Raw genomic sequence first — 18,914 nt, 5'->3', positions numbered from 1 at the left:
CTTATGAATAGCAGTGGAACATTGATATAGTGTGGAAAGATGTGCCCCTCAGTTTGGAAGGCATTCAAAAGATGACTAGGGAAGAGCTGCCTCCTCAAAGTAGAGTCCACCTTAATGACATGGATGGAGTCAAGATTTCAGGTTCTTCATTTGCTGATGTGGCACAACTCAAAATGAGAAGAAACAGTTGCAAACATCCATTAATAATCGGAACCTGAAATGTATGAAGTATGAATCTAGAAAACTTGGAAATTGTCAAAAATGAAATGGAATTCATAAAGATCAATATTCTAGGCATTAGTGAGCTGAAATGGACTGGTACTGGTCATTTTGAATTGTGCAATCATATGGTCTACTGTGCCAGGAACGACAACTTGAAGAGGAATGGCGTTATCTTCATTGTCAAAAAGAACATTTCAAGATTTATCCTGAAGTACAACGCTGTCAGTGATAGGATAATATCCATATGCCTACAAGGAAGACCAGTTAATGTGACTTTTATTCAAATTTAGGCACCAACCACTAAGGCCAAAGATGAAGAAACTGAAGATTTTACCAACCTTTGCAGTCTGAAATTGATCAAACATGCAATCAGGATGCAGTGATAATTACTGGTGATTGGAATTCGAAAGTTGGAAATGAAGAAGGATTGGTAGTTGAAAAATTTGGTCTTGGTGATAGACATAATACTGGAGGTCGCATGATTGAATTTTTTGAGACCAACAACTTCTTCATTGCAAATACCTTTTATCACCAACATAAACAACGACTATATACATGGACCTCGCCAGATGAAATACACAGGAATCAAATCGACTACGTCTGTGGAAAGAGACTAACTTGGGATCAGACCATCAATCACTCATATGTAAGTTCAAATTGAAACTGAAGAAAATTAGAACAAGTCCACAAGAGCCAAAGTACAACCTTGCGTATATCCCACCTGAATTTAGAGACCATCTGAAAATATATTTGATGTGTCGAACACTGATGGCTGAAAACCAGACGAGTTGTGGAAGGACATTGTACATGAAGAAAGCGAGAGGTCATTAGAAAGACAGGAGAGAAAGAAAAGACCTAGATGAATGTCAGAAGAGACTCTGAAACCTGCTCATGAATATTGAGTATCCAAAGCGAAAGGAAAAAGTGATGAAGTAAAAGAGTTGAACAGAAGATTTCATAGGGCAGCTCGAGAAGACAAAGTATTACAATGACGTGTACAAAGATGTGGAGATGGAAAACCAAAAGGGAAGAACATGTTCTGCATTTCTAAAGCCGAAAGAAGTGAAGAAAAAAATTCAAGCCTCGAGTTGCAATACTGAAGAATTCTACAGGGAAAATATTAAATGATGCAGAAGACATGAAAAGAAGATGGAAGGAACACACAGAGTCAGTATACCAAAAGAATTGGTCAATGTTCAACCATTTCAGGAGGTAACATATGATCAGGAACCTATGGCACTGAAGGATGAAGTCTAGGCTGCACTGAGGGCATTGGCCAAGAACAAGGCTCCGGGAATTGACGGAATACCAATTGAGATGTTTCAACAAACGGATGCAGCACTGGAAGTGCTCAATCATCTATCCCAAGAAATTTGGAAGACAGCTACCTGGCCACCCGACTGGAAGAGATCCATATTTATGCCCATTCCCAAGAAAGCTGATCCAACAGAGTGCAGAAATTATCAAACAATGTTATTAATATCACACGCAAGTACGAAGCTCTTTAGCTCCACCAATATATGCTCAGAGGCACCCCATTCTAACAGTAAGCCTCGGCTCAAAGGCACTCAGTTCCCTTGCTCCATGAGTTGGCAAGCCTAGCTCCACCAGTAAGTGCCTGGAGGCACCCCACTTTGCCAGGAAGCCTCCTGTTCAAATGCAATCAGCTCTCTCACTCCATGGGTCAGCACTCCTACTGTATGCACCTCACTTCATGGGCCAGGAAGCCCACTGGGCTGTCTCCTGCTGCATTTCTTTGCCACTGTTTCTCATCATCTCTTGCTGTCTCAGGTGTTACAACTCCCCTCTCTCAGTCACCTGGGTCTAGGAGGTTCTCAGTGCAGGGATCCCGGGTCCAAAGGATATGGTCCACTCCCCTTCTCCATCTCTGGGGTGGCTCATTTTAAGCCTAGGGAGATGAGAAAATTGACCAATTCCCTTGTTAGGGTTCCATACACCTTATTTGCACGGTTCCACCCCCCAAATGGTGCCATGCACCTTATTTGTAGTATTAGCAAGCTGTCCAATCCCCTTGGTGGACCACAAACAACTTATTTGCATAGTATAACCCAGTAATTTGGTGGGAGTTACAAGACCATGGTGAGAAAAGCCATATACAAGCAATCCATCACACGGAGGCCAGCCCCTAGCTTTTCCAGCCTTTGATCTTTAATACTTGGAGGATAACTTCTACCTGCCAATCACTCTACCATCCAAAACAGTCATTAACAATTAGTCCTTCAGTAGGACAAAGAATTCTCAGGGTGAGGTTACCAGCCATTCAGACCTGCTATAGGTATCCATCTGATCTGGTCAAGTTCTCCAAGGCGTCTCATCTTCACTCTTTCTGGCTTCCGATAAAATCTAATTGAGGGAAGACTATTTCTTTGTTTTGAGCCTCATGAGGTATCAGCATAACAAAACCTTGAAGGGACTTTAGGTTTGGCCACTGTACTCCAATCCAGTAGTGCCTCCCTCTTTGTCCACTCTCTCACAGCTACTGCTTCTACAATTATAGCTTTTGCAATCACAATTAACCCTGTTAACAATCAACACTCACAACTGAACCATATAATCCTATCGCTATTTTTCCCCACTCAGTCCTCCCAGACCTATCAGGAAAAAAGGAATTCTATTCAGTGGGGATCCTTCCTTTTCCCCCTCATTTTGAGTGAAAGCATACCCACAAAACTGTGTAAGCGAGCTCCTTCATGCCTTTATCTCCCCTCGCTTTAGATAGCCAGTTTCTCAGTTGTCTGTCCCTATCAAATCAGTACCATGAGGAGACAAACAACTGCCTTGATCTGAAGAGTCTTCTGTTTCAGTTGGAACTTTGAGCATCTGCATACATAAGCAAAGTCCAGTCCAGAGCAAGCCATCAAATTGCAGCAATTTACATCAGCTTGTGGTGTCAAACATCTCTTTCTCTCTTCGGTCAGTCAGGTTCTGGTCAGCTTGTCACTAGCCCCCATGTGCTAGGTCAATGGATATCATCCATAGGCTCAGGAGTCCATATAACTCCCTGCGCTTCAGACCAGCCAGCCCCTTCTCTCTCTCATCTCTAGTGCTCATGGGCTAGGTCAACAGTTGCCAACGGAACATGTCCATACTTGGCCCATCTCTTATTGCTGCACTTCCACCACTTCCACTCATCTCACGGCCCCAGGTGATCACCTCAAGTGAGCGTACCAGGCTGTCTCCAAGAGGGCTTCCTTTACCTTCTAGTCCTAGAAGGCAGTTTTTCTGACAGGCACTGACTTTTCCTGCCTCCTTGCATCCAATGGCAAACAGCTTACTTGAAATTCAAAAGGAAATCAGTCATTTTTTTCCCCTGCAAGTCTTTCATATGCAAAGTTCCTGCCCTCCCAGCAGTTCTGAGTGGGTCTAAGTGTTTTTTCCAATGCAAATTTCCTAAGTCTGAAGGTTCAGGGCAAGGCTCAGTTTTTTGACCTAAGCTGCAAATACTCTATACACAGGGGTTCTGCATTCAAACCAACAGCCTGTGTTCTTTTGGGCAAATCCTTGTTCCCCGTGTAGCATATCCAATCAAGTATTGGCTGAAGGTGGAGTTACATGCTCTGTGTTATCTATAATAGCCAATATTCACTTTCTTCATACATGTAGGTCTGTTTTACAACACTAGGTAGGTGAAACATTCAAACTGTCCCCTAGGGTTTCCAAACAGCAACTGGTGGATTCAAACTGCTGAATTTTCTGTTAGCAGCCGAGCTCTTAACCACTGTGCCACCAGGACTCCTCAATATCCATAGCACATTTAAATGAACACATAACCTTTTTAAACGTTCTCTTTTCATCTTCTCCACCCATTGACTACCTTCCCATTCATATGCACATGGCCTTGGACCTCTGGCTGGGTGGAACCAAAAGATCCTGGTCCCCTATCAATCATCTTCTTTAACTGGCCTGGCTTTTCTCCAAGCCACTGTAGGTATGGCTTTTCTCCCCTCAGCTGCAGCATAATATCTCTTACTTTCCTTGCAGACATTACAGGTAACGACAGCCAAAGTAACCATCTAAGAATCAAAAGTTTCACTTCCCACGCCTCTTCATTCTTTCTCTTACTAAGTCCCATGCTTCCATGAGTCTGGAGCCATTGCAACATATCCCACATCTGATGTCACCTGTACTAATGTTGTCATGGGGGCACCGAGCCTCCTAGTCTAACCTCACAAGGGGCAGGAGTGAGAATCAAGATCAACATCAGCCCAAGGCTAATTCCTGTGAAGAAGGGGTCAGATATACTTCCCTTCTCCAACCTTTTTACCAATTCTGACACCAGCTGTCCTTCCATGGAACTCTCTGTTTCTCTCTTGGGTTTGATAATTCATTGCAGTGGCCACCCAGAACTCACGGACAATAGTCATGATTCTGGGGCTTATTAGAGAAGTGACAGTTTACAATCCAGGAACGACTCATGATTCAGTTCTTTGACCAGGACAACCTCTTCTCAGCCATGGTTACAGGCAGGCTTGTCTCTGGCCCTTGTGCTCTCTGCCCCTCAGACCCTTGGCCTCTCAGCATGTCCTCTGTCCTGCCTGGGCAAGTGTTACGAAACTCTTTAGCTCTGCCTACACATGTCTGGAGGCACTCCACTTGGCCAGAAAACCTCCTGTCCAAAGATGCTTATTTCTCTTGCCAGTGGGTCAGCACTTGCACTGTAGCCACCTTGCTCTGTGGGATGCAAAGCCCATTGCATCATCTTCTGCCAGTCTCCTGGTTCTGCTGCCAGTGTCTGTGCCACACTTCTCACCACCTCTTGCTGCCTCCAGTGTTACAGCTCTCTGTCTCTGTTGCCTGGGTCTAGGAGTTTCTTAGTGCAGGGATCCTGGGTCCAAAGGATGCGCTCCACTGCTAGCTCTTCTTTCTTGGTGGTAGTGAGGTCCGGTCTTTTCCACCTCTGGGATGGCTCATTTTAAGCCTAGTGGAATGGCCAAACTGACCAATCCCCTCGTTAGTATTCCATACATCTTATTTGCATGGCCCCACCTCATTACTGGAGATCGAAATGTAAAAGCTGGAAACAAAAAAGAAGGATCGGTAGTTGGAAAATATGGCCTTGGTGATAGAAACGATGCTGGAGATTGCATGACAGAATTTTGCAAGACCAAGGACTTCTTTATTGCAAATACCTTTCTTCAACAACATAAACAGTGACTATACATGTGGACCTCATCAGATGAAATACACAGGAATCAAATCGACTACATCTGTGGGAAGAGACAATGGAAAAGCTCAATATCATCAGTCAGAACAAGGCCAGGGGCTGACTGTGGAACAGATCATCAATTGCTCATATGCAAGTTCAAGTTGAAGCTGAAGAAAATTAGAACAAGTTCACAAGAGTCAAAGTACTACCTTGAGTATATCCCACCTGAATTTAGAGACCATCTCAGGAATAGATTTGATGCATTGAATACTAATGACTAAAACCAAATGAGTTGTGGAGTGACATTAAGGACAGAATACATGAAGAAAGCAAATCAAACCGTTGCCATCGAGTCGATTCTGACTCATAGTGACCCTAAAGGACAGAGTAGAACTGCCCCATACAGTTTCCAAGAGCACCTGGTAGAGTTGAGCTGCTGACCTTTTCTGGTTAGCAGCCATAGCTCTTAACCACTATGCTACAAGGGTTTCCGAAGAAAGCAAAAGGTCATTAAAAAAACAGGAAAGAAAGGAAAGACCAATTTGGAGGTAGGAAAAGACCCTGAAACTTGCCCTTGAACATCCAGTAGCTAAAGTGAGTGGAAGAAATGATGACATAAAACAGCTGAACAGAAGATTTCAAAGGAAGGCTCAAGAAGACAAAGTAACGTATTATAAGGACATGTGCAAAGACCTGGAGTTAGAAAACCAAAAGGAAGAACCTGCTCGCCATTTTCAAGGCAAAAGAAGTGAAAAAAAAATCCAAGCCTTGAGTTGCAATGCTGAAGGATTCTATGGGCAAAATATTGAACAAAGCAGGAAGCATCAAAGGAGATTGAAGGAATACACAGAGTCACTGTACCAAAAATAAGAGGTTGACATTCACCCATTTCAGGAAGCACCATATGATCAAGAACCGATGGTGCTGAAGGAGGAAGTCCAAGCTGCATATAGACATTGGGGAAACACAAGGCTCCAGGAATTGATGGAATACTAATTGAGGTGTTTCAGCAAACAGAAGCAGCACTGGAGGTGCTCATTTGTGTATGCCAAGAAATTTGGAAGAGAACTACCTGGCTAACTGACTAGAAGAGATCCATATTTATGCCTGTTCCACAGAAAGGTGATCCAATGGAGTGCGGAAATTATCGAACAATATCATTAATATCACACACAAGTAAAATTTTGCTGAAGATCATTTAAAAGTGGTTGCTGCAGTATGTCGACAGGGAACTGCAAGAAATTTGAGCTGGATTCAGTTGAGGGTGTGGGACGAGGGATATCATTGCTGCTGTCAGGTGGATCCTGACTGAAAGCAGAGAATACCAGGGGGATGTTTACCTGTGTTTTATTGACTATGCAAAGGCATTCGACTGTGTGGATCATAACAAATTATGGATGACATTGCAAAGAATGAGAATTTCAGAACACTTAATTGTGCTCATGGAGAACCTGTACATAGACTAAGAGGCAGTCGTTCAAACAAAACAAGGAGACACTGTGTGGTCTGAAGTCAGGAACTGTATGTGTCAGGGTATGTCTTTCACCATACTTATTTAATCTGTATGTTGAGAAAATAATCCAAGAAGCTGGACTATATGAAGAAGAACATCAGGATTGGGGGAAGACTCATTAATAACCTGTGTTATGCAGATGACACAACCTTGCTTGCTGAAAGTGAAGAGGACTCGAAACCCTTACAGATGAAGATCAAAGACTACCGCCTTCACTATGGGTTACACCTCCATATAAAGAAAACATAAAACCTCACAATTGGACCAAAAAGCAACATCATGATAAATGGAGTAAAGATTGAAATTGTCAAGGATTTTATTTTACTTGGGTCCACAATCAATGCCCATGGAAGCAGCAGTCAAAAAATCAAGCAACACATTGCAGTGGGCAAATCTGCTGCAAAAGACCTCTTTAAAGTGTTAAAAAGCAACTTTCCCAACTAAAGTGCCCCTGATCCATGCCATGGTGCTTTCAATCACCTCCATGCAAAAGCTGGACAATGAACAGGAAGGCTGAAGAAGAATTAAAGCCTTTGAGTTATGGTGTTGGCGGAGAATATTGAATATACCATGGACTGCCAGAACAATGTACAAATCTGTCATGGAAGAAGTACAGTCAGAATGCTGCTTAGAAGCAAGGATGGCGAGACTTTGTCTCACATACTTTGGACATGTTATCAGGAAGGACCAGTCCCTGGAGATGGACATCATGCTTGGTAAAGTAGAGGGTCAGTGAAAACGAGGAAGACCCTCAACCTGTTGGATTGACACAGTGGCACCAGCTATGGGCTAAAAGAGAAAATGATTGTGAGGATGGCGTAGGACTGGGCAGTGTTTTGTTCTGTGGTACATAGGGTCAAGATGAGTCAGAACTGTCTTGAGAGCACCTAACAAATACAACAACTTCCACAAGGGTGCCATGCACCTTATTTGTATTGTTAGCAAGCTTTCCAATCTCCTTGGTGGGCTACAAGCCCCTTATTTACATAGTCCCACCCCTTCATTTGGTGGGAGTTAGAAGAGCATGACAAGGAAGGCCACAAAAAAGTGATCCATCACACTGCAAGAGCTATAGAGAAAGTCTCTATCATCTTAGGGAATACATATGGCCCAAGCAACAGAATATTGCTAGAATTGTGGCTGTTAAATGCGCTTCTGATGAGGCTTTAAAAGGAAATAATGAACATGTGATTGGACAATGGAGGAAGGACGATGCTTTTATGCATTGGCAAACAACTTGGCTGAACTATGTCCAAATATTCGGTGGAAGGTACAGCTTGTAAGTGATGAACTTGGATACCTGGCTGAGGAGATTTCTAAGCAGGTCTTAAAGGGGCTGTGATTTCACCTTGCCACTTACAGTAAAATGTGAGAAGAAAGAGATGGACTTGAAAATGAACCATGCAAAATGAAAACAGAACTTAAGGATATGGAAATTCTGTTGTACAAACTAAGGACATGTGTCCCAGAATGTTCACCAAGGATGTGGCTGCACAACTTTTTACTAAAGAGATCAAGCCTGGGATTGATGGCTCTAACCAACATTAGACTGAAGCGGGCAGAGAAAGAATGAAAGGAAAGAACGCTGTCTGCTTCTTGGAATTCTACAGGCAGGAAACAGGCCAAAGGAGCTATCGGTTTTCCTCCAAGAAAAGAAAAGGATCATCCCTGGGGCAGCTCGAAGATCAGTAGATCTGTTAGAAGGAGAGCGGTAAACAGGGCCTTCTCAGTTTCAAAGAGTTGGGCCATGGTCTCCTGGATCTCAAAGGGTGGGTCCACAGCCCCCCAGGTTTCAGAGTTGGTTCTTTATCAATTAGGTTCTAGAGTGTGGAGTGCCAGGGGGATGGGCCACCTCCGAAGCCGAGGGGTTGGTGCTGTGTTGCCCAAGAGACAAAAGAACAGCACCTGCAGGGACCAAGAGCGTGAGGTCGCTACTCAGATGGTCTAGGAGAATGAGGCCACCCAAAGCTGAGGGAGAAATGGTCCTGTAAGGTTGAGCTGAAGCCCAGGGTTGTGAGATCTCCACCCAGAATCCAGAGAGCATCCCAATACCAAGAGATTGGAGGATAGGGAAGTTGGCAGATGGCCTCAGAGAACGAAGGATTATTTCCAAGCCTTGAGAGTCAATGTAAATTGTTTTGTTGAGTTTTGGATTTGCCTTGTGCCTGTTATCCCTTCTTTCCCTCTGATATTTCCCATTCATGATGGAAATGTCTATCTTGTGCCTATTCTATCACAGTACTTTGGAAACAGATAACTTGTAGTCCAGATTTCATACATTCACAGATGAAGAATTTTGCCCCAGGATGGGATATGCCTAATGTTTCACCCATACAGCCATGTGTCACTTAACATCCATGACACTTTCTGTAAAATAGGGCTTTATGTGATTTGAGCATTTTGTAAACACCATATTATATACATGCAGTTCCTGGATTATGAAAGTCTGACTTATCAACAACTTGTACTTAAGAACAGACTGTCATGAAGTCTATTTGCATTGAAAATTTGAGTTAAATATTATTATTATATACTGTATTATTATGTTCAAGAAGTTTTAGTGTTTTTAGAAGTGTTTCTTAAGTGTTTTATATGCATAAAAATGTTAAATATGTACTACATACTAAGACAAACATTTGACTAACTGAAGCTAAATAAGAACCGCATGTACCTGTTCTGACTTACCTACAAATTTGACTTAGTGACAAACTTAGGAAGGGATCTTGTTTGTAACCTGTGGACTACACGTATAACCTTATGACACTAAGGATGTATATGGAGTCATACGTTGCCGAAATGGACAATATGCGGCACCTGACTGTAGTTGATTTACACAATTCAGAAGATGAGATTTTGGACTTGGAGTTGATTTAAGACTTCTAGGATGATATGATGGGGTAAAGGTGTTTTGCATGTGGGAAGGACATGAATTTTTTTTGACCAAAGTGTGGAATGTTACAGATTGAATTGTGTTCACCCAAAATAGTTGTAATTCCTAATCTTTTTATGCCTGCGGTTATAACCACTTTTGGGAATGAGTAGTCTGTTATGTTAATGAGGCAGGATCAATGTAAGGTGTGTCTTGAGTCACTCTCTTGAATTATAAAAGACATTAAACAAGCATGTGAAAAGTAGAGACAGAAGACTAGAGATACCAAGCCACATGAAGATTACAAAGGAGCAGAAGCTCAGAAGAGGCAAAGGCATTCCTCCAGAGCCAACAGAGAAAGTCTTCCCCTACAGCCGGCACCCAGAATCTGGACTTCTAGCCTCCTAAACTGAGAGAAAATAAATTTCTGCTGTTAAAGCCACCCATTCGTGGTATTTCTCTTATAGCAGCACTAGATAACTAAGACAGTCACCCTACTTAGAGCAGAGCCTGATACATGATCATCTCTCAAGAAACATTAGCAGCTGCTGTTATATTGCCAGCTCCCTGAGTGGTGCAAGCAGTACACTTGACTACTAACCTAAAGGTTGTTGTTTGAACCCACCCAGCAGTGCTTCCAAGGAAGGCTTGGCAATCTGCTTTTGTAAAGGTTAGAGGCAAGAAAATCCTATGGAGCTGTTCTCCTCTGTCACATATTGGGTTGCCAAGAGTCGGCATTGACTTGGTAGCAACAGTGTTTTTTTTTTTGTTGTTGTTGTTATATTGCATAGTTCAAAGCGTCATTGGAATCCTGGGTGGTGCAAATGGTTAAGCACTGGACTACTAACTCAAAGTCTGGTGGTTCAAACCCACCTAGAGGCTCCTCAGAAGTGAGGCCTGGTGATTTGCGTTTGAAAGGTTACAGCCTTGGAAATCCTATGGAGCAGTTCTACTTTGCACACATGGGGTCGCCATGAGTTGAAGTCAACTGAACTGCAACAACACCAAATTGCTTCCAAAGTTAATGTGCTTATAGATTCACTGGGACCTTTTTCAAGTGCTGATGCTGATTCTTGAGGCTAGGAGTGGCGCCTAAGAGCCTGCATTTCTAACCAGCTCCTAGATGATACTCTACTGCTGGATCTTGGTCCACACTTTGATTAGCAAACTTCTAACCTACTAGAGACACAATGAAATCATTTAGGTAACGTTAAAAAATACTGGTACTTCTACATGAGAAAATGCTCCCGATCATTAGCCATTAGAGAAATGCAAATTAAAACTACAATGAGATTCCATCTCACACCAACTAGGCTGGCATTAATCCAAAAAACACAAAATAATAAATGTTGGAGAGGCTGCGGAGAGATTGGAACTCTCATACACTGCTGGTGGGAATGTAAAATGGTACAACCACTTTGGAAATCCATCTGGCATTATCTTAAACAGTTAGAAATAGAACTACCATACAACCCAGAAATCCCACTCCTCGGAATATACCCTAGAGATACAAGAGGCTTCACACAAACAGATATATGCACACCCATCTTTATTGCAGCTCTGTTTACAATAGCAAAAAGCTGGAAGCAACCAAGGTGTCCGTCAACGGATGAATGGTTAAATAAATTGTGGTATATTCACACAATGGAATACTACGCATGGGTAAAGAACAGTGACGAGTCTCTGAAACATTTCATAACATGGAGGAAACTGGAAGGCATTGTGCTGAGCGAAATTAGTCAGAGGCAAAAGGACAAATATTGTATAAGACCACTATTATAAAATCTTGAGAAATAGTAAACCTGAGAAGAACACATACTTTTGTGGTTACAAAGGGGTAGGGAGGGAGGGAGGGAGAGGGTTTTTTACTGATTAATTAACAGATAAGAACTGCTTTGGGTGAAGGGAAAGACAACACTCAATACAAGGAAGATCAGCCCAATTGGACTGGACTAAAAGCAAAGAGGTTTCCGGGATAAAATGAATGCTTCAAAGGTCAGCGGAGCAAGGGCGGGGGTCTGGGGAACATGGTTTGAGGGGACTTCTAAGTCAATTGGCAAAATAATTCTATTATGAAAACATTCTGCATCCCACTTTGAAATGTGGCGTCTGGGGTCTTAAATGCTAACAAGCGGCCATCTAAGATGCATCAATTGGTCTCAACCCACCGGGAGCAAAGGAAAATGAAGAACACCATGGTCACACGACAGCTAAGAATCCAAGAGACAGAAAGGGCCACATGAACCAGAGACCTACATCATCCTGAGACCAGAAGAACTAGTTGGTACCCGGCCACAATCGATGACTGCCCTGACAGGGAGCACAACAGAGAACTCCTGAGGGAGCAGGAGATCAGTGGGATGCAGACCCCAAATTCTCATAAAAAGACCATACTTAATAGTCTGACTAAGACTAGAGGAATCCCGGCGGCCATGGTCCCCAGACCTTCTGTTGGCACAGGACAGGAACCATCCCCAAAGACAACTCATCAGACATGAAAGGGACTGGTCAGCGGGTGAGAGAGAGACGCTGATGAAGAGTGAGCTAATTAAATCAGGTGGACACTTGAGAGTGTGTTGGCAACTCTTGACTGGAGAGGGGATGGGAAGATAGAGAGCGAGGGAAGCTGGCAAAATTGTCACGAAACGAGAGACTGAAAGGGCTGACTCAATAGGGGGAGAGCAAGTGGGAGAAGGGAGTAAGATGTATGTAAACTTACATGTGACAGACTGATTGGATTTGTAAATGTTCACTTGAAGCTTAATAAAAGTTAATTAAAAAAAAAAAATACTGGTACTTCTACTTCACCATCCTGCTGTTCCCTCACTAATGAGTTTGCTAAATCTGTGTCACGTGCGCATTTCATCTTTGTATGAGATTATATTTTTGAATTTTTGAAAATGATGCTCTAACAGTTATGGAAGCTCCATCAAGATGCCCAGGTGGTCTCTCTTGCTTTTGTGCACGTCACAGGCTGGTTAAGCCCCAACTCAAACCAACCCATGTATAAAATGGAGATAATCAAACACATGCTTTGTAGGATCCTTGTAAGAATCTGATGAGCTTAAAGCAATGCTCAGCTTGAGACAAGAGCCAAGGTATTGTCATAGTTAAAAACCACTCAGACCTTGAAGGGGAAGTTCAGAGTATTTATTCAGCATTAAAGATCCATTCAAATAGAGGAGATCAGCAGCTCAAACAAGTGAAAAGTAGTGAGTTGGCAAGACAGTCCCAAGCAGGGACAGATACAGGGCAAGAAACAAAGTGATTAAAATCTTTGATTGGCTAATCTCTGATTGAGGTCACAAAAGGGAGGGTTAAGCTAAGTGGGGAGAGGCTTCCATTGAATACAGATGCTTCCATATGCTTAGGTGGGCTACAAAGATTGACAACCATATTCACAGAATGCTTACAATGCATAATTACTAGAACAGATTATAAAAATATCTGGGTTGATGTAAAACATTTCTTGGGACCAGAGCTGGTGATAAAAGTTAGCGCCAAGACCACTCCCTTAGCAACTGCTTGCCCAAGTGAGACTTTTCTCGTTACCTAGGGTACTTAGATAATAATTGGCTGTTCAAGGTTTCTTGCTGAGACTTTACTTCTACATCCTTATTATCAAGGCCCCTTTACAGAGTTACGTTTGTCAAGACCCCTTCCTTAGAGTGCATTCTTTCTATATCCTGGCTCAATCACAGAGAAAACATTCCCTTAGTTACTCATGGTTGCTAACCAGATAAGAAGCCTAAGGACAGGCATCTGAGAACTGCTCCATAGAGTTTCCAAGGAGCGCCTGGTGGATTTGAACTGCCGAGCCTTTGGTTAGCAGCCATAGCACTTAACCACTACGCCACCAGGGTTTCCAAAAACAGCAAAACTTAGGTTTAATTCCAGCATATTACTTTCAATCAAAGGTTTTAGAAAAATCTCTCTTTTACAGAGTGTAAGCTTTTATGGCTTTCCCTTGTGAAAAAGAACCAAGAGTTCAGATCCAGAAACAAAGGACTTAGCACCAATTTCACAGCCCAGGTCTGTGCTCATTGCACTTATTGTAAGGTTCCCTTGTATGTTTGAGGAGTGATAATCAATGGCCCGTTTACCACCCATGAATAATGCCTACTTTGAAAATATATACCTTTACGGTTAAAATGAAATCGCTTTAAATTGGAACTCTCATGCACTGGAACTCTTATATACATGCTGATGAGACTGTAAATGCAGCTACTTTGAAACATCTGGGAATTCCTCAAAAGGTAAAACAGAGTTACTACAGAGTTACTATATGACCAAGTAATTCCACTCCTACGCACATACTCAAGAGAAATGAAAGCATATGTGCAAATAAAAACCTCACACCAATGTTCACGGCAGCATTATTCGTAATAGCCAAAAACTGAAAACAACCCAAATGTCCATCAAAGCATGAATGCATACATAAAATATACTATATCCACACAATGGAATATTATTCTGCAATAAAAAGAAATGAAGTACTGAACATGCTATAAGATGGATGAAAGTTGAAAACATTATGCCAAGTGAAGGAAACCAGACACTAAAGGCCACATATTGTATGACTCCATTGATATGAAGTGTCCATAATAGGCAAATCTATAGAGACAGAAAGTAGATGGTGGTTTGCCAGGGGCTAGGTGGGACAGAAAGACTGGGATGTGACAGCTAATGGGCACAGGGTTCCTTTCTGGGGTGGTGAAAATACTGGAATTAGATTGTACTGGAAGTTGTTCTGGAATTAGATTGCAGAGAGAGCTGCACGACTCTGTGACTATACTAAAAAACCACAGAGCTCTATAAATTTATGGGGAGAATTACATGGTCTGTGAACTACATCTCAATAAAGCCCTTGAAAACATGAGGAACAAAAGAAGAAAAGGTGGCGCTTGGACAGACAAGTATCATGGGAATGGCCCCAAATGCGAGAACTGTGGGAAACGCTTCAGGGTGGAGTGAAGCTGGTTGACCTTGAGCCTAACTGCTTGGGTTCAAATCCTGGCTGTAGCCCCTTTGTTTCCTCATTGGTTCAGTAGGGATTATAGTTCCCTCACCACAAAGCATGGCGAAGAGTGAGAATATTGTCAGGCATGCAAAGTATTACCAGGGAACCTGGCCCTGTGGAAGCAAGGTCTCAATATCACCACCACTGGTGGCATTACCATCATTCTTGTTAGTGAGGGGAAAAGGCTTTGGCAAAGGAGACTCACCTGGGGGAATTTGTAGAGCCCCAGCAGCCTGGCCAGGGGGATGGATAGGGCGGAACGTGTGTCTCCAATTAGGGCAGCTTGGGGAGGGCTGGCCTGACACATGTAGATGGGGATGGGTTCCTCCTGGCCTGTGAGGAAGACCATAGCCTCATGGAGGGCTCCAGACACTGAGTCTCCAGGGTTCCAGATGGAGAAGCCCAGTGTGAGGTTGGGCAGCAGGTGGGAGTCCCTGTTGAGCTCCTCGATGGCAAAGACCAAACCCTGGGACACCAGGTAGCCCCATATGTTAAGGCTGAGGGAAAGAGAAGTAGATGTTCAGAGTTTGCTACTTGTGCAGGGGGTGACAGAGTCACTGGAACTAGGATTTGGACAAATGAGCCCTGATGGCTCAATGCTTAAGCATTCAGCAAAAGAAAGGCCTGGTGATCTGCTTCTGTAAAGACTACAGCCTAGGAAAACCAATGGGACAGTTTTATTCTGTCACATGGGGTCGCTATGAGTCAGAATCAACTGGATGACACCTAACAACAACAGGGGCTTGGACATATTCACAAAGGTGCCTCACACACAATAAACCTGGGTCTTTTGCTCTTCTTGATAGACACAAAACATTTCTGTTAACACTCGGCTTTAATCTGTGTATGCTCTCCAGTGTTTTAGTTGACTCTCTTCTTCTTCTGACCAGCATAAGTTTTTTTTTATTAACTTTTATTGAGCTTCAAGTGAACGTTTACAAATCAAGTCAGTCTGTCACATATAAGTTAATATACATCTTACTCCTTACTCCCACTTGTTCTCCCCCTAATGAATCAGCCCTTCCAGTCTCTCCTTTCATGAAAACTTTGCCAGCCTCCAACTCTCTCTATCCTCCCATCCCCCCTCCAGACAGGAGATGCCAACACAGTCTCAAGTGTCCACCTGATATAATTAGCTCACTCTTCATCAGCATCTCTCTCCCACCCACTGTCCAGTCCCTTTCATGTCTGATGAATTGTCTTCGGGAATGGTTCCTGTCCTGTGCCAACAGAAGGTTTGGGGACCATGACCACCGGATTCCTCTAGTCACAGCCAGACCATTAAGTATGGTCTTTTTATGCGAATTTGGGGTCTGCATCCCACTGATCTCCTGCTCCCTCAGGGGTTCTCTATTGTGCTCCCTGTCAGGGCAGTTATCGATTGTGTCCGGGCACCAACTAGTTCTTCTGGTCTCAGGATAATGTAGGTCTCTGGTTCATGTGGCCCTTTCTGTCTCTTGGGCTCTTAGTTGTCGTGTGACCTTGGTGTTCTTCATTCTCCTTTGCTCCAGGTGAGTTGAGACCAATTGATGCATCTTAGATGGCCGCTTGTTAGCATTTAAGACCCCAGACGCCACATTTCAAAGTGGGATGCAGAATGTTTTCATAATAGAATTATTTTGCCAATTGACTTAGAAGTCCCCTTAAACCATGATTCCCAAACCCCCGCCCTTGCTCTGCTGACCTTTGAAGTATTCAGTTTATCCTGGAAATTTCTTTGCTTTTGGTCCAGTCCAGTCCAGTTGAGCTGACCTTCCATGTATTGAGTGTTGTCCTTCCCTTCACCTAAAGCAGTTCTTATCTGTTAATTAATCAGTAAAAAACCCTCTCCCTCCCTCTCTCCCTCCTCCCCTCGTAACCACAAAAGTATGTGTTCTTCTCAGTTTATACTATTTCTCAAGATCTTATAATAGTGGTCTTATACAATATTTGTCCTTTTGCCTCTGACTAATTTCACTCAGCATAATGCCTTCCAGGTTCCTCCATGTTATGAAATGTTTCCCAGATTCATCACTGTTCTTTATCGACCAGCATAAGTTTTAACTGCTCTGTATATCTTGCCTTTTGCCAGACTTCACAGAATGGGGATAAAAATGAATAACCAGCTTTTAGTTCAAAGTAAAAAAGAAAAGAAGGAAAAGAAAAAAGCACTTTTTTTCCCTTCCTGGTTTTTTCCCCCTATTTTCTGTTATCAGTGTAAATTCCTAACCTGTCTTTGTTGGGCGAGCACTTTTCCTAGTTAAAGGGAAGGTGCTGCTCATCCATGGATTTATAAATGAGATAAAACTTCAAATTATAACATTGCTCAGATTTTCTTTTTTTGACAGAAGAGAACAGCACGTTGTCATTGACTCCTAGGTGTATTTCAAGAGGAATGAAGACAAATATCCATGCAGAAACCTGTATGAGAATGTTCATACCAGCATTATTCATAATCTCCAGAAAGCAGTAAGTCAGTGAGCCTGTCTGCAAAGACTCTTAGGAAACCCATTAGAGAAAAGGGTGCCGTGGGCAAACAGACGATGGGTAGAAGGGAACCCAGGGGCTAATCAGTTCTTGAAAAGATTTGTTCATTCAACAAAATTTATTGGAGACTACTGTGTGCCTGGTGCTTTTCTAAGGACTGAGGATCTGGCAGTGAACAAGAGCAAAGATCATCTTAGATGAGCAAGGTGGGGACAGCACTGGTGACAGTTAGTTAACCCATGTTTAGATGGAGACAAGGAGAACAAAGACCAGGAGACTTGGTGAGGTAGGGCCTGAGAGACAAACAGACGAGCATTCAGACAAACAGAACAAACCCTGACCATCCATTTGAGATTCTGAGAATCAGCAACTGTCTGAAGTTTTAGAGAAACACCTCTGAAGTTAGTCTCAGCCTTCAGAGACTTGCAATCAACCACCCCAGCAGCCACTTACTTTGAAGATGCCACGGCAGCTGGTGGAGAAGTAAACTTGAGCAGGGTGACTTCATCAACGTAGAAAATGGTGAAGCTGCCCCCAACCACCACGTTCCCAGGCTGCTCAAAGCAGAGCCTTTCCCTGCTGATCTCCAGCTTGTTAGCTTAGAAAGTGCAGCCCCAGAGAGGGACCCAGGAGCGCAGGAAGCAGGGAGCACAGCCACATGCCTGAGAAGGTAGCTGAGCATACAGTGGCACTGCGGCCTCCTTGTTTGGCCATGCTGCAAGAGGACAGCGCTTTTATCTGGGAGTTCACCCCTCACTCCTGAGCCTGGGGTCAGGAACACATCTGAGCCCTACCCAGCCACAGGGGAGACCCAGGCATCCAGAGCTTGAGGAGAACAGGTGAGCTTGGGTCCAGACTGGGCAGCTACTAAATCCCAGGGCCATTAAAAGTTTCACCTCCTGCCATTCTGGTCCCCTTGGCAGCCCCCAATCCTGGCTAACAGCTCTGAGGCCCCATCCATATACTTCAAGGACAGCATTGTGAGTACTCATGCGTCCTCAGAGACTCTTCAAGCCCGGAAGCAGCTGTGCTCATGTTGTCTGGTCAAGGTGTTTAGAGAGTTCCCATGAGGGGATAAGAGGTAAGGAGTTTCCTGATCCACTGCTGCCACAACTAACAGTGTTTAGAGATGAGGAATGTCCCCAGAGCTGCAGGTGGCCCCGGGCTGCCGCCTGCCACCCTAGAGACACCATTTTCACTGAATGGAAGGCCCCAGGCAGAGACTAGGCATGTTTAGCTCCAGAAGTAAGCTTAAGGCCTGGCCCAGGTGTTCTTCCTGGAGGCCAGTTCCAAGTAGGGGAGGGACTGGGCTGTGCTGGCCCCATAGAGGAAGCAAGGTTGGGACTCACAACCCCAAGACATGTGACAGCCACACTCTGTGTAAGAATTAACATGCTTAACATCATTGGCCATCCTGGATGTGTACATCAAAGTCACAATAATTGAGCACCTCATACCCGCTAGGATTGATATAAGACAGTCACATATTAACAAATGTTGGCCATTAAGTAGAGAAACAGGAACCCTCATAGACTGCTGGTGGGAATGTAAAATGGTGCAGCCACTGTGCAAAACAGTTTGGCGGTTACTTAAAAAGTTAAACATAAAGTTATGACATGATTCTGGAGTTCCAGTCCTACGTATACACCCAAGAAAA

At 43.4% G+C, this 18,914-nt stretch overlaps 1 protein-coding gene across 1 annotated transcript in view; it reads right to left on the bottom strand.

The window, feature by feature from the left end:
• Window positions 1–17,971, bottom strand: part of LOC100671350 (extracellular calcium-sensing receptor-like) — a 31,957-nt gene extending 13,986 nt beyond the window's left edge. The window contains 3 exon segments of the mRNA XM_064293203.1: window positions 14,997–15,288; window positions 17,711–17,855; window positions 17,920–17,971. Of these exon segments, the coding sequence (XP_064149273.1) occupies window positions 14,997–15,288; window positions 17,711–17,855; window positions 17,920–17,971 (489 nt within the window).
• Window positions 17,972–18,914: the final 943 nt, after the last annotated feature.

The sequence above is a fragment of the Loxodonta africana genome, chromosome 11 (genome assembly GCF_030014295.1).
Source record: "Loxodonta africana isolate mLoxAfr1 chromosome 11, mLoxAfr1.hap2, whole genome shotgun sequence".
NCBI lineage: Eukaryota > Metazoa > Chordata > Mammalia > Proboscidea > Elephantidae > Loxodonta > Loxodonta africana.
Note: the sequence above shows the minus strand (reverse complement) of the source record. Positions and strands in the feature narration are given on the sequence as shown.